This window comes from Notolabrus celidotus, chromosome 2 (genome assembly GCF_009762535.1).
Source record: "Notolabrus celidotus isolate fNotCel1 chromosome 2, fNotCel1.pri, whole genome shotgun sequence".
NCBI lineage: Eukaryota > Metazoa > Chordata > Actinopteri > Labriformes > Labridae > Notolabrus > Notolabrus celidotus.
Genome location: NC_048273.1, coordinates 17,924,096 through 17,938,249, shown reverse-complemented (window position 1 = coordinate 17,938,249; position 14,154 = coordinate 17,924,096). Strand labels below are relative to the sequence as shown.

General features: G+C 41.8%; 1 protein-coding gene across 2 annotated transcripts in view; it reads left to right on the top strand.

Annotated features, from left to right (window-relative positions):
• The window catches only part of faf1 (Fas (TNFRSF6) associated factor 1), a 70,356-nt gene extending 56,656 nt beyond the window's left edge, over positions 1-13,700 (top strand). Inside the window, exons 19-20 of one of the 2 annotated variants that reach the window (XM_034710864.1) lie at positions 3,122-3,337; positions 12,610-13,700. In XM_034710864.1, the coding sequence (XP_034566755.1) occupies positions 3,122-3,337; positions 12,610-12,693 (300 nt within the window). In that variant the 3' untranslated portion in view covers positions 12,694-13,700. The remainder of the gene's footprint in view (positions 1-3,121; positions 3,338-12,609) is intronic. The other variant, XM_034710871.1, reaches the window with a different exon arrangement.
• The last annotated feature ends 454 nt before the right edge of the window (positions 13,701-14,154 follow it).

The following is a 14,154-nucleotide window of genomic DNA, read 5'->3' as shown; positions in this document are numbered from 1 at the left end:
TACTTGTTCCTATCCAAGTACTAGGGATAGACCGATTATCGACCATGCTGATTATCGGCGCCAATATTCGTCATTTTGACGCATATCGGCATAGGCCATTTTTAAAAAATCCTACGGCCGATAAGAGATCAAACTAAAACGTGGTTATTTTGGCTCATTTCTCCTGCAGTTTCTCATTACAGGGGATGAGCTGAGCAGCATCCGTTGTGGCCCCTACAACTACTAGTGATTGAAATGTTAATCTTTCACTTATCTTGGTTTTTAAAGGGATATTTAAATATTTAAGTTTTTTTGAGTGGGGTTGTATGAGTTTTTAGTTATATTGAAATTTTGGAAAACTTTATTTACCGTAGAAAACTTTAGAGAGCTATTTATTTGTTTAAGTTATCATTTAACTTTATAAGACATGCTGTTAAGCCTGGGAGCTCCCTGCACTTTTTGTTAAAGTTTTAAAACAAAGATGTTTATTGTCTAAGATTAAAAAAACCTTTAACATGTTGCAAATCTGAAAAGCTGTTTAATTAAATATGCTTAAAGGCATTTAAACAAAGTTAAGGGTTTGGAGTTTGTATTATTCAAAACTTTGACGACAATATTTTCCCTTTTACTGCAAATAAATATCGGCTCTAATTATCAGTTATTGGCCTCCTTGACTACTAATGATCGGTATTGTATCAGCCCTGAAAAAAACATATCGGTCTATCTCTTCCAAGTACATGAATTGACATTGGATTTCAGCATTTACCTCCAAATGTTGCTCTTAATCTTGGAGTTATTTCCTCATATTCTTAAAGACAGATTGGCATAGTTAAGATTATCACAAGATTGGAACATCCCTGGTCCTACTTAAAGCCTGAAGACATTTTTATCGATCCATTTACTGGAAGCCTTTTTTTATAGATTGTATCGAGCTGTTTTAACCCATCCTCAACTCAGAATAATTGTGCTTTGTTTACAGTTGTTTTCATAATCTTCTAATGTAAATAGAAGACACAACAGACAACACATCATTTGCCACCAGAGATTGGACAATACTAGTGGGAGTGCTTTCCCTCTGATTTTGGGTGGCTCGGGGAGGGGCTGCTTTGTGTCTGTGTTTCATGTGCCAGTGTAGTTTGTTTGTACTATTTACCTCCTTCAGGGGGTCTTAGCAGACAGTTGTGTGGCTGTCAGGTGCACCTGTTTGCTTTCTGTGGTTAGCTTAGCATAGATGAAGAGGAAGATTAATGGAGGTAGAGATGCTTCTGCCTTATTTGTGTGGAGCAGCCTGAGCCCGGGGCTCCACCAGACGCGTGCCCCGTGGTTTCATCAGGGACGCTACCTCTCACTTCTGTGGGTTTACATGCTTATGTCTGTGGTTGACTGTCTGCATTTGTATGGCCTCCACCTAACACATACTCCTTTGTGTTGTATGTCTGTGTGTGTGTGTGTGTGTGTGTGTGTGTGTGTGTGTGTTTGTAAGTTTGTCCCAAGGGGCCCCTTTAACTTAGTCAGCATCAGCTCTTATACCTGAGGGAGCTGATGGCGGAGCGGCACGCGCGCTACCCTGCCCACCCAACACCAGAAGCTGCTAATGAGCTACTGTTGTACACTCTTATGAAATATAATTGCATTATGGTGTGTAAATAAAGCCAGGGCGTGTTGTCACAGCATATGCTCCCCGGCTGGCCAAACAGGAACAACAAGCTGGGGGAAGGGGGGGGTAAGGGGGAGGAGAGGGGCAGGAGCAGAGAGAGGAGGAAGGCTCGAGGGAGTGGTGGAAGCGCGGTTCTTGTAGCACAGGAGAGCTGATTAGTTTTTTGGTGGAAGACAACAGTCAACGGTGTCTTTGTGTTAGAAAGGCCAATGTCATGGTGTGTTGACATATTAAGTTATTGTCTTTAAAATATATCTGTGTTTATTAAACAAGACTTAAAACTATCTGAAGTAGACACTGAGATAGTCAGGAGGGACACAGTCTTTACTCACTGAAAATGTACTTGGCATCCCTCTAAGCTACACCAGGCTTTAGGGAACAGGGTGAGACGCAGTGCAACAGATTTAATAATATTTTCAGGACAAGATGATCCTGAACTGAACTGGAGGACACGGTACTGCAACCAGACTCCGGGAACAACTTCTAGGCTATTCTTTGTACTTGTTTGCACAGTCAGTGCCAGTGTTCCTCTTGAATATCTGGTTTAAATTGAATTAAAACACAGAGATGGCTTCTTTTTGTAAGTGCACTTAGTTGGATCTTGATATATGTTTCTTGCACTCCAGATAATTTTTTTTGCCATGCTGTTTATCTCTGTGAACAAATAATAGTTGAAATTGATAGACATTTTAATCAAGAAGAAATGTAATAAAGTGCCTGCTAATGTTCTGTTTTTGAATCATCAGATTTATTGGATTTTTAAGGTTTTTTCGGAGGGGGTCATTTTTTGCCTTTATAGGATAGGACAACTGAAGAGAGGCAGGACATGTGGGGAGTAGAGATTGGGAGAAGACATGCAGCAAATGGTCGAGGCCGGGACTCAAACCTGCAACTGCTACAACAAGGACAACAGCCTCTGTATATGTGGCACTAGGCCAGCAGCGTCCCATTAATTGTATTTTTGACTTTTTCATTTAAATCACCTGTCACAATATTTCTTGTCATGACTCTGCTGTAAAATGAGCAAACTGTAAGATGGAAAGAAAGCAGGCTTTGTCATGCTAATGAGCTTTAAAAAAGAATTGCAGCACCAGTAAAGACAGCTGCATCCCAGCTGCACCTGTATGTAAACATCCCGGCTGTCATTCAACGCTGTGAATCAGATAGTAAAATTAATCCCTTATATATTTCTGCCTCACTTGTTAAAATGTACTTCAATCATTTTCTTGCATCAGTATGCTGAGAATAATGTGAGCGATGTGAAGTGTTGAAAAAAAAACAACTTTTATCCCCAGCTTCTTCATCTACATGTATTGACTGAGGTCTTAAACGATGTCATGGTTCTTCTGTTACCTTTGTGCTCTATAATCAAGACGATTCACTGCTTTATGACAGTGAAGTAATATAGATATTTGGACATGTCTCATCAATATTCATCGTGTTACACTGACTGAATTACTGTTTTTTCTGCACCCTGTCTTGCAGGCTATCCGCTTGTCATTGGAGCAGGCCCTACCGCCGGAGCCAGATGAGGATTCAGCCGAGCAAATCAGCAAACTGAGAATTCGAACACCAAGCGGCGAGTTTCTGGAAAGGCGTTTCCAGGGCAGCTGTAAGCTTCAGGTCCTCTTCGACTTTGTGGCCTCCAAGGGATACCCTTTTGAAGGGTTCAAGCTCCTCACCACCTTCCCTCGTAGAAATGTGAGTTATACTTAAACTGCTTGCATGGAAATCAAGCTCGTATCCAGGGGCGATTCTAGGATCGGATGTTTAGGGGTGTTGAGCCGTGCAAAATAAATTTCACTGTTTTGTACATTTTAATGCAATTTCATTCCCACATTTGTGAAAGAAAAGTATAACAATTTTTGGGAAAGTCTGTGACTAAACAATCGAATCTGATAAAGGTTATTAAAATGTTGAGCCACAGCGAAAGAGAAATGGATTGGAATCATAAAAGAAACATATGGTAACACTAATTTCTAGGGAAAGACTACTCATTTTGATACAGTAGTTCCTCAACATATACATAAACAGTATGTAGGTTTCTGGAGTAAACCAGCCCCCTATAGTGAGTAACAAAAATACCAAAAATTGACATTGGAGTTATTTTTTTGACTTTCATTTGAAATGCAATGCACAACATGTAAAACGTGGTGGAGCTGCTGGATTTTTGTAGTACTGTATGGTTTTGAAACTTTTGTAGCTTGTTAAAAAGGACATACAGTAAAAAAAAATTAAAAATCTCTCAAATTTTAGGGGTGCTGGGATTCAATTTAGAGGTGAGTGTGAGAAGCGTTTCTAGCCCAAAAATGGACTAGAAACGCCTATGCTTGTGTCTACAAAATAATGATCATAGTCCACTCAGAAAGATTTAGTTCACAAGTGAAGAAGGAAAAGGCTTTTTGCTCAGATGGGAGTTAAATGATCTAATTGTCTGATCTTATAATGTGCTGTCTGTCATATCAGTTCTTCTCTGCCCACACAGACTAATGCTAAATTGGTCCTCACTGTGGAAGAGTAGCAGCAGGTTATGAAGGGTTCTCAGCTGCAGCTCATATCTCTGCTGGAGAGATCCACAGCTGTAATTGGCTTTTCTGTTCAGGCCTGGGCTGAACTTATGGCCGTAGCTGTGAGTGGAGTGCAGCGGGGACAGTAGTTAAAACAATCTGTTCTGGCTTATTCGGTTTCTTTTCATGCTTTTTGTCATTATTGTTTTTATTGTTTGTGTGCGGCAGCAGCATTGCATTTGTTTACTCGTAGCTGTGATGAGCATACTGTTTATCCATCCACCTGCGCACATTCATTATTCAGTGAATATTAATTAGTATCAGTGCATTGTGAATACAGTATACTATGACTGTTAGGATACAGTAGTCAGCACTAACTGTTGTATTCTCTATGGCTCTTCTGCTGACGCCCCTGCAGCACTCAGCCAGCTACAACCAGTCATTAGAAGGCTTGGTCGCCGGGCTCTGTGGCAGCAAGCTAATGAGCACTATTTTAACTACCACTTTAATTAGCCATGCTGCTGGAAACAAAAATGGGATTTCCATTAATCAAGAGAGGAGTTCATGTGTAGGGATGGGTGGTGTTGGCGGGTGTGTGGAGGTGTGTGCGCGCATGTGTGTGTGTAGGCTTGCCCAGGCAGTGTGCCATCATAGTCTGTAGAGACCGCCGGGGCACAAACACCTCAAACTAACACACACATTAACGCGTAGCTCACACTCTTCACTTCGTCACAATCACACACTTCAACACATGCACAAATATTTTCAAGCAAACACATGCCCCGCTCACAACTTTGTCACTTAAAGGATTCACAGTTGTCTCTTTATAATCAAGAGTAAACATGTGTTTGAGACAGAGATAAAGATGTGTCTGCATCGCAGATGAAATTCCGGCAAAAACAGGATGGGAGGATTAGAGGGGGAGAGAAACGGGAAGAGGATGGTGACTGCAGAACTAGTGGAAAAGAGAACAGAGAAGACAAAAGCTTAAACAAAGAAAGATTTAATCAGAGAAACAGTCTGAAAGAGAAACGGATCGAGAAGACAAGTGGGGAAGATATTAAAAAGAAGAAGAGGGGAGATAATTCCAGAAAACAGAAAGGCGGGAGATTTGGGGAAAGAGGAGAGGGAAGCAGCTCGGTGGTAGTGCCAGTATGAGGCTGTGAACACAGGCCCCTGTCTAATCCTGCAGCTCTGTGTTGTAATTAAATGAGAGGGAGCATAGAAAGCCTCCATCCCGTCCAGACGCTCTCACTGTTGCTCTGCCAGGATCAGAGGATAGAGGATAGACCACTATTGCATTTGTAATACTGCACAACTGTTGAAACCTTCTTTCCCTTTTTCGAGTTTTCAGCAGCTTTGTGCAGTGTCACTCTTTCTTTTGCTATTTCCCTCCATCCCTCGTCAGCCTGCTTTACTTCATATCCGCACACTCCTGCTGTAACACAAGTACGCTGATCTACTCAATCCAACCTGGGAGAAGTTGTTTCGAACAATTTTGGTTAAAACTACAACAGCATTGACCAGGAGAAAAGACTATGGAGCATCAGTAAGTCTGGTGACAGAGGTTTATTGGCTTTTGTGAATCAGCTTCTGACAGTTTGAAATAAAACATCAGAGCCAAATTAGATTCCTTTGATTCATCATTTTTCCACCTACCCAAAGCTTTGCGGATAAGTGTCTATTAGTCTCCAATTTTTGGACCGAGTCTCTTAATCAACATTTGGTATCAGTGGCTTATCTCTTCAGCACTACAGCAGGCCTTACACTGGCATCATTTGTACTAGGCTTAGCCGTGCTCAGGGAACTAACCCTTTCTCCATTTCTCTGACTGTCAGCGAGTTTGAGGAAGAGGGGGGGCTTTTAGTGTTTCCGTTTTCAGCTTTCCATTCAAGAATTTCCCTCTTTTCCTTTGATACTTGTTGAACACTAACCACTGCTGAAAGGCCTGAGGTCTTCTTCCCTTCAGCTCGCGGTGAACATGTTTAGACTGCCAGTCCAATAATCGGCAGTCGGCTCTTCCTGCCCGGCTGCGCGAAGACACCCAAACACTGTCAAAGCAGCGTATTAGTTTTCTCACTGTGATACTGTACTCGACTTCACCTTCTGCTAATCCTTCCTCCAGCTCCATCAGTGAGTTCTGAATAATTCTTAGACAAAACTTGAGATGCAGAAAAAATAAACAATGGCACAGAAGAAGCTGCACATTGCACTGAGATAGATTTGACATCTGTTATACTGGTGTGTTTGGTTTTTCTTGTCCAGCTATCTGAAAGAATTCACAGGAAGAGCTGCTGCAGTTTATTTGAAATGAAGTTACAATCAAAAAGCTGCTTCCTCTGGACTATTAATCTTCCCTTAACTCATGTCTACTGCTTCACACACTCAGAACTGTTGGGCACTCTGCTTTGTCTTTCTGCATGGATGTGAAATATGTGTCTAACTTTGGTCTTGCATGTAGGCCAGTTTCTCCCAAATCTCAACTCAGAAATGGGTCAAGCTTACTGTTACTTCACTTGGATGTGGTAAAGCGTTACTGTGCAGAATGATGCAGTGTCGGTTTTGACTCTAGGAGGTAAATCTGCTGAAAGGAATAAGTTTAGATGGGCTTAGTGGGGCGCTGGTGGCCTAACGGTCTAAGCGCCCCACATACAGAGGCTACAGTCCTCAATGCAGGGGGGTGCCAGTTCGATTCCTGGCCGAGACCATTTCCTGCATGTCTTTCCCCGCTCTCTACTCCCCGCATTTCCTATCTCTCTTCAGCTTTCCTATGGAATCAAGGCAACCCCACCCCCCCAAAAAAATATAAAAGAGTAAAAATGAAAATAAAAGTTTAGATGTGCTTGCCTAAATCTGAGTCTGACATGTAGACATGGGAACTGATTTAATGACACACAATGAGTCAAGTAGGAGCCAATGTCATTACATTGGGGATTCTCTCAGACAGTAATTTCACTTTTTGTTGACCATATCAAACTATTTGTTTCCCAAGCAGATTATTTTAACAGGTTATAAACATGTCGGGAGGAAATCCTGATGTTAAAAGCTGAGTTTCACCCCAAGGGCTTCTTGGCCCCCTCCCCACCTTCAGCCCTCTCCCTCTCTGCCTTCCAGTTTTCCCTCCCTCTGTCTCCCTTTTCCCTCCTCCTGCCTCTCTACCTCACTGATATCAGAGTCCCATCTTTAGCAATTAACTTTTCTCTGAATCTTTCTAACCTTGTCCATTTGCCTTCTCACTTCTCTCCCCACATCCCTTTCTTTTTTGAACCCTTAAATATATATACATACATTTTGTATGAAATAGTAGAACCTTTCTATTTCTCTCCTCTCTTCTTCCCTGTTTCTCAGTTCTCCCCCCTCAGTCCTACCCCCTGTCTGGGCTGTGCGGTGCATTTCTCTCTTTGAAGTACCGTATTCTGCTCTGTTCCTTTATGTTCACACCCCAGCGCTACGTGCTGTCAACGCTCCTGGCAGCAGATAATGATCTCCCACTGCTTTTGTAATTGGCCAAATAAACACTTGACAACACTAGTTTAAAACAGACAAGTTATTTGGTTTTAATTAACATAGTAGGGCCTGTAATGGCTTCATTAAAAATGCGTTATTTCAGCTGCACGTTTGATTATGTTGGAAGCGGACATCTTGAGGGCCTGTGTTTATTTTCCCTTTCTTTTCTTTCCCGGCTGAGCGTTGCCGAGTGTCGCCTCCTCTGTTATCAGTGTGTTTTATTCATTTGAATCAAGTGACTTACAATTGTAGTATTTATTTTAAAACTTCACATTAGGAGCTAATTATGGGGTTTTAACCGATGAAATCTGCTGCATGATAATGCCAGAGACAGGGGGTTGATATCAGCCGATCGTTTTATGTCACACAATTTTTCATGGGGAAATAAAGACAAAATATCAAAGACTGCAGAGAAGCACCATCTGTCTTTTGTTTGCTTCCAGTTTCAAAATTTGGCTTTTTAATGCCCAGCTTCCAGATATTGTATTATCTACTTAGTTTTTGAGTTCAATTCAGTTTTTTTTCTGTTAATTTGTGTATTTTTAATTAACAACTGGAAAACCTTTTTCCTCCACTAATGCAATTTAGTCAGATGAAAACCTCTCCAAATTAATTTCCTCTTTTAAAACAGTCAGACAGTTCTCTACTTGAGCTGATTGATTTGATTTAAATTGGCTGATGAAAATTATATTGACTCAAGGTTAAAAACAAACTGCAAAGCAGAGAGCTAGATTTTGTCTGTCTTATGTATGTATGTATGTATGTATGCATGGCTGTGTAGGCACAGGAGGAAAGAATATGGCTTAGGCAGAGCAGAGGAAAAACAACAGCTTTGTTTGTTGACAGATGCCTCCATGCTTATGGTCTGTTAATTGGATAACAATGTAAACAATCACCGATGGCGCCCGTCTCCTGTGTCAGTGTGGCATCTTGTTTCCCTACTTTCTTTTTCGGAGTCAGATGCTGCTCTCCCCCCGTCGTCTCTCCCTGGTGCACTGCAAGCACAATCTCATCCTGATTTCACTGAAAGCGCACACTCCACACACACATGCTTTTATGTAGTCCACAGACACACACACTCACACACCTGCTCCACCCCAAAGCCTCATTTACTCCTACCTGATGCTGTGGTGTCATAACAGCCTGTCGGGTTCATTAGCATGGCAGCCATTTGCGACGCTCTGCTCCTGAGGTGGGAAAAGGAGCGCAGCAGCCCTGTTGGTGGTTTTTTCCCCCACCGTTGGGATGGAATATGTTTGCAGCAAACACACACACTTGTACAGAGACTCACACACACCATTTTAGCTCTCCTCATGGCGTCCTGCTCCCCGCTGTGCTATGAGGCAGCTGACTAGGTGAGGGGCACAGGGTTGATGTGGCAGCCCCACCCTGCCCGCTCCGGGACTCCCCGGGACCCTGCTGAGAAGTCAAGTGTCTAAATGACACGTTGAAATGAGGACAAGGAGATGAAAGACACGGAGTTAAAGAGCGCTGACTTGCACAGGGTGTGACATTTCCAAACACCCATGGGAGATGGATAGGCTATCTGATGCTGATATGTCCTCCTCACCTTCTCACACTCACCCTTTTGAACATTTTCTTGTTCTTTTCTCACCCTTCTCTCAGAGCCCTTGAACAGCCTCCAGTTTTGCAGACTGTGTAGTTATCGCAAGATTAAATGTGTAGATTGTTTTAATTATTTTGAGTGTTTGCTCAAATCAATGTGCTCAGTTGCAAATTAGAGTTTTTCAGGCGCCGACATAGACTCAGTGTTTATTACCGTGCAGCTGTGAGGCTGTTCACATCACAGACAAGTAAGATTCTTCAAATCAACTTTCTTTATGATGATAAAACGCAGAATGGCCTCTTGACTAGCTAGTGCACCAAATTCTACATGCAAAGACTTCACTTCAGAAAAGATCTTTTACATTTGGTGTACGACACACATTAAAACTATAGACTGTATAAAATATGGACGTAGTATCCGTGACGTCACCCATCTGTTCCTGAGCGCTGTTTTGAAGCCAATCGGCGGCGCCAGCCATATTGGAAATGCAGAACTCAAGCAGTCATAGTGTGACGTAAAGAGGCGGGGTTTGAGAATCCTAGCCAACAGCTACTGTATGTGTTCCTGTCTGGGAGTCAAGTCAGTCATGTCCTTATTTGGGCAAAAACTCGTAATCTTAATATCTTCTGAACTGTCTCGTTAGAAAAAATTCACCCCCGTACAGTGTGTGCCAATAGAGAAATTAGCTACATAGAGCCAAGCCGTTTTTTGAACCAGGCTGTAAACATGTTTATTAATGCTGCAAAGATCGTCTTTTTTGAATTGGTGTCTATGTGGTTTCTGGTGTTTCTGCAGCGAGCCTCAAGCAGATCCTCGATGAATTGCAGTTTATAAAACTTCCGCGTGGGCTTCATAGTTTGAGGCCGGGGGTTGCTGCTTGATTAAAACTCAACCCATCTGCTCTGTGTATAGATTTAAAGATATTAAACGTATGTGCTGGGAGCTTCTTAATTCCTTGAGGGTCAAATAGCTTTATCATGAGAGAGTAAGGATTGGCTCTTTAAGAAATACTTGATCATTTTAAAACTGTCAGTAATCAGAGACCACTTGTTTGTTCTAGACTAAATGTGGTTAAAGTTGCAGTTCATGTTCATAGTCCTTTATGTAATTCGTTCGCCTCGACCCTATCGCTCAGCTTGTTGTGAGGTCGACCTTTACCACTCTAGCTTGCCCTCTGACCTTCTACAGCAGGTACAGGGAGCCACTTAATTATCCCGCTGTGAGGTTAGAATAGGAGCCCTAATCAGAGGAGCTGAGGCAGCAGTCATCAGATAAGCCCAGGACACATCTCAGTGTCACACCATCTCGGCCATTCAGCCCAGGTGTTAGATTGGCCCATTGTAACACAACCCCTCTAGTGATTAGCTCACATAAGCTAAGAGGCTCACAGCATTGGTGGGTGTCAGAGAGAGAGTCAGATTTTCCTGTTTAAAAAAAACCAAGAAAAACACAGGTCATGTAAGCTAACTCGATCTGCCTCGCTGTGGGTGGCACTGCTTTGTTCCTCTGCTTTCGGACAATAGATGTTGTGTAGAGTTTTGAATACAGATAAATGTTTCCTCCTCTCTGCATCAGCAACGTTCCTGAAATGAGGCATTAATAGCGATCACTCACAAAAAGTTCCTTAGTCTCTCTCTCTCTCTCTCACACTTTCTCTCTCCCGTCCTGTAACCTTCATCAGTTTGTGTTGGATTGGAGCCTTTTTAAGAAAACAAACCTGATGGTCCTCCCAGGGAAATGACACTCTGGCTGCTCAGATTACTGCTTCGACTTTTCTTAAACAACATGTTAGAATAATACACACAGTACACACTCTCTTTCAAGCACACACACACACACACCTACATTCAATGAAGTCTGCTACTTTGGTGTTTCCCAGTCTGGATCACAGGGTGTATGTGGTTGCAAGGTGAATCTCAGAGGGAGGCTTTATGCGCACTTATATTAACAATTATTGAAGTTCTTTTTGCAGATTTAGATTCTTTGGTTCAAGTAGAGATTGTAAATCATGTTTTTCCCTTGGAGGTTGTTGTAAAGTTGAGTCTTTCTGTATTGTTGTTTTCAAAGGGTGTGATTAACTTTGCTAAGCCCTTGATTAGAAAGAGACTTGAAAGAGACCCAAGAATTTTGATAAATGATTTGAAGAATTTTGCTAAACGCCCAAAAAGTAAAACTAGGGCTGTAAAGTCAACACGTTACTTTCAATTGATCACAGAGAAAAAGAACGTGTTAAAATATTAACGCAGGTTAATCACACTGACGTCAATCGTCATACATTTTTCCACAGCTGGTTTGTAAATATGGTGAAAACACATGCTGTGTACATCTCCCTACTTCTCCTATATCTGTGAAGAAAAACATCTACTGTGAATCACACACATACACATAGAGACAGGCTTATGTCTAAACTTTGCATGCGTTGATTGAGGTTCTCCCTTTTCCATTCAATGCAAATCTACTTTAAATTTGGACAAACTTGCAATGTCTTAAACAACCGCGTTCTCTCCGATCGTTTTCAGACTCTATATCATTAACAACAAACCATCTCCACATGTCTCACATGCGGTGAAAACTGATTTATAAGCAACTTTCAAAACCTATTAAACATTCTGCTGAAGAAGATGGAGAGAGACAAAATTAAAGAGGGAGGCGAGGCAAGCAGCTGTGTACAGAGAACAGGGTTGTGTCTCAGGGAACAAGGTGATCACATTGAGACTAGACTAGGTCGTGAAAATAGGGCACAATTAAAACGTGGAAGTTAGTAGTGTTGTAGTACTCGAGACCGGTCTTGGTCTCGAGGCTGCTTATTTCAGGTATCGGTCTTGTCGTTACTGTGATAAGAGTAAAAACTAAACTTAAGGAGTCAAAAGAAAGGCAACAAAGACAAAACCAAACCTTGTTTGTTGCCGTCAATTGTATTCAAAGCAAACTTAAATTAAATAAACAGAAGTCTTTTATTTTGTTAACTCTCATAATGATTTTTCATTGATATATATGGTCTTGGTCTTGTCTCTGTCTTGCCCTGACTTGGTCTTGAATAGTCTCGATCCCTAAATGTCTTGGTCTTGTCTTGGTCTCAGTGCACTCTGGTCTCGTACATGTCTTGGTCTCGGTTAACGTGGTCTTGACTACAACATTAGAAGTTAGTAATAACCATTTGGATCAGGGTTATGCAGTCTGTCCACCTGTGATGCAATGCTTCCTACACTATAAATATATGAGATCGAGCCTCTAATTAATTTGATTAGTATCTCTAGACAGCACTAAACAAATACAAGTCCGATTTAGGAATATCAGATCAATGATTGGGAGCAGTCATGGTTTCAAAGTAATGTGATTGGTGGTTCTCTAATGACTTCCCTCTGTTTCCCACCTACCTTGTCTCTTCTCAGATCACCCAGTTGGAACCGGGGTCGACTCTGCTTGAAGCCAAATTGTTCCCGCAGGAGACGCTCTTCCTAGAGGCTAAAGAATAGGAAGTGGTCCTCTGATAGCTGAGAGGACGGAGTGACTGACTGACTGATGAACTGGCTGGACACACACTAGTCACCGAGCATGGGCCTCACCAGTCTGGGCCTCCAGTACACACAGCACACACACACACACACACACACACACACACATACAAATACACATATACACCAACACACCACATCATCCTCTCAGACATCAACATAAACACACTGGCATGCACATCCAGTGACACACAAGTGCAAGTAAGCTTCTCTGCCCCTCGGCCTGGTCGTGGCACCTGAACGCCCCGTGTACATGTGTTGCACAGAGGAGCAAAGACAGTATCACAAGCACACAGCCAAACATTCACCTCCTCTAAAAGAAACCTCCTGTCTCTCTCTTTCTCCTCTAACACAACTCACAACTTCACATACACAACTGCTGTGTCATGGTTTTTCTCTCACAAACACAACACAGGACTTCGGCAGATTTCAGCATTGAGAGACTGAGTAGACAAATCGTTGTCACTGGAAAAAAAAAAAGAACTTGTTTCCTTTGTTTCCACATTCAAAACACTGAGGCTGCTTTTTTAGAACATGTTTTTTTGTGTTTGAAATCCAAAAAAAAAAAAAAAAAAAAAAGCTTAAAAAATTGAATAAAATTAACAGCAAGAGGTGAAGTTACCCGGCAGAGATCTGGGATGTCTCTTCTCCACCTGCATTTATCCTTTTCCAACTTCCAGCCCCCCAAACCCCTTTCTCTGTCTTCCCCTGCCCCTTCTCCCACTCCTGTACCCCTCCGTCCACTGTCTGTTGCAGGGACGAGTTGTGATGGGACACCTGCGGCGTCTGAAGTGACCCCTCAATCTCTACTCCCCCCCTCGTTTTTACACCCACCGCTCCATACGCCAATGGATTGCTCAGTTTTCAGTTATTTTTTCTTTTTTTTTCCTCTTGATCCTTTTTAAGTTTGATGCTGTATTAGTTTTAGTTTGATATACATTATATAAAATATATGAATATGAACATCATTTTGTCTGGACCCCAAATCTGTTGAACAAGCCACAATACACATGTATCAATTTTTTATATTTTTATTTTTTAGTGCTTGAGAATTTAAGCACGTGAGATAAAGATAGAATAAGGAAGGCTTTTTATTGCTCCAGTGGGCAAACTCCCCTGTACATTCACACAATCAGTTACACATTCCCATTTACTTTCTCATAGAAATTTTACACAAAGTAATACTAAGCAGGAAACAACTTGGTACTTCCAAATTCATTGTTTTCTTAAGATTCTCTTAAAGCTCCTGTTAGGAGTTTTAAGCTGGTTATGAAAAAAAAAGAAATTAATATTGATGCGTCTGAGTGACCTACAAAAGCAAACAACACCACCCACGATGAGACTGATGATTTCTTTGTAATCATTTATTACTGTGCAGTCCTGTCGTGTGGTAGCTACAGGAACAGTTTTTTTTTTCACATT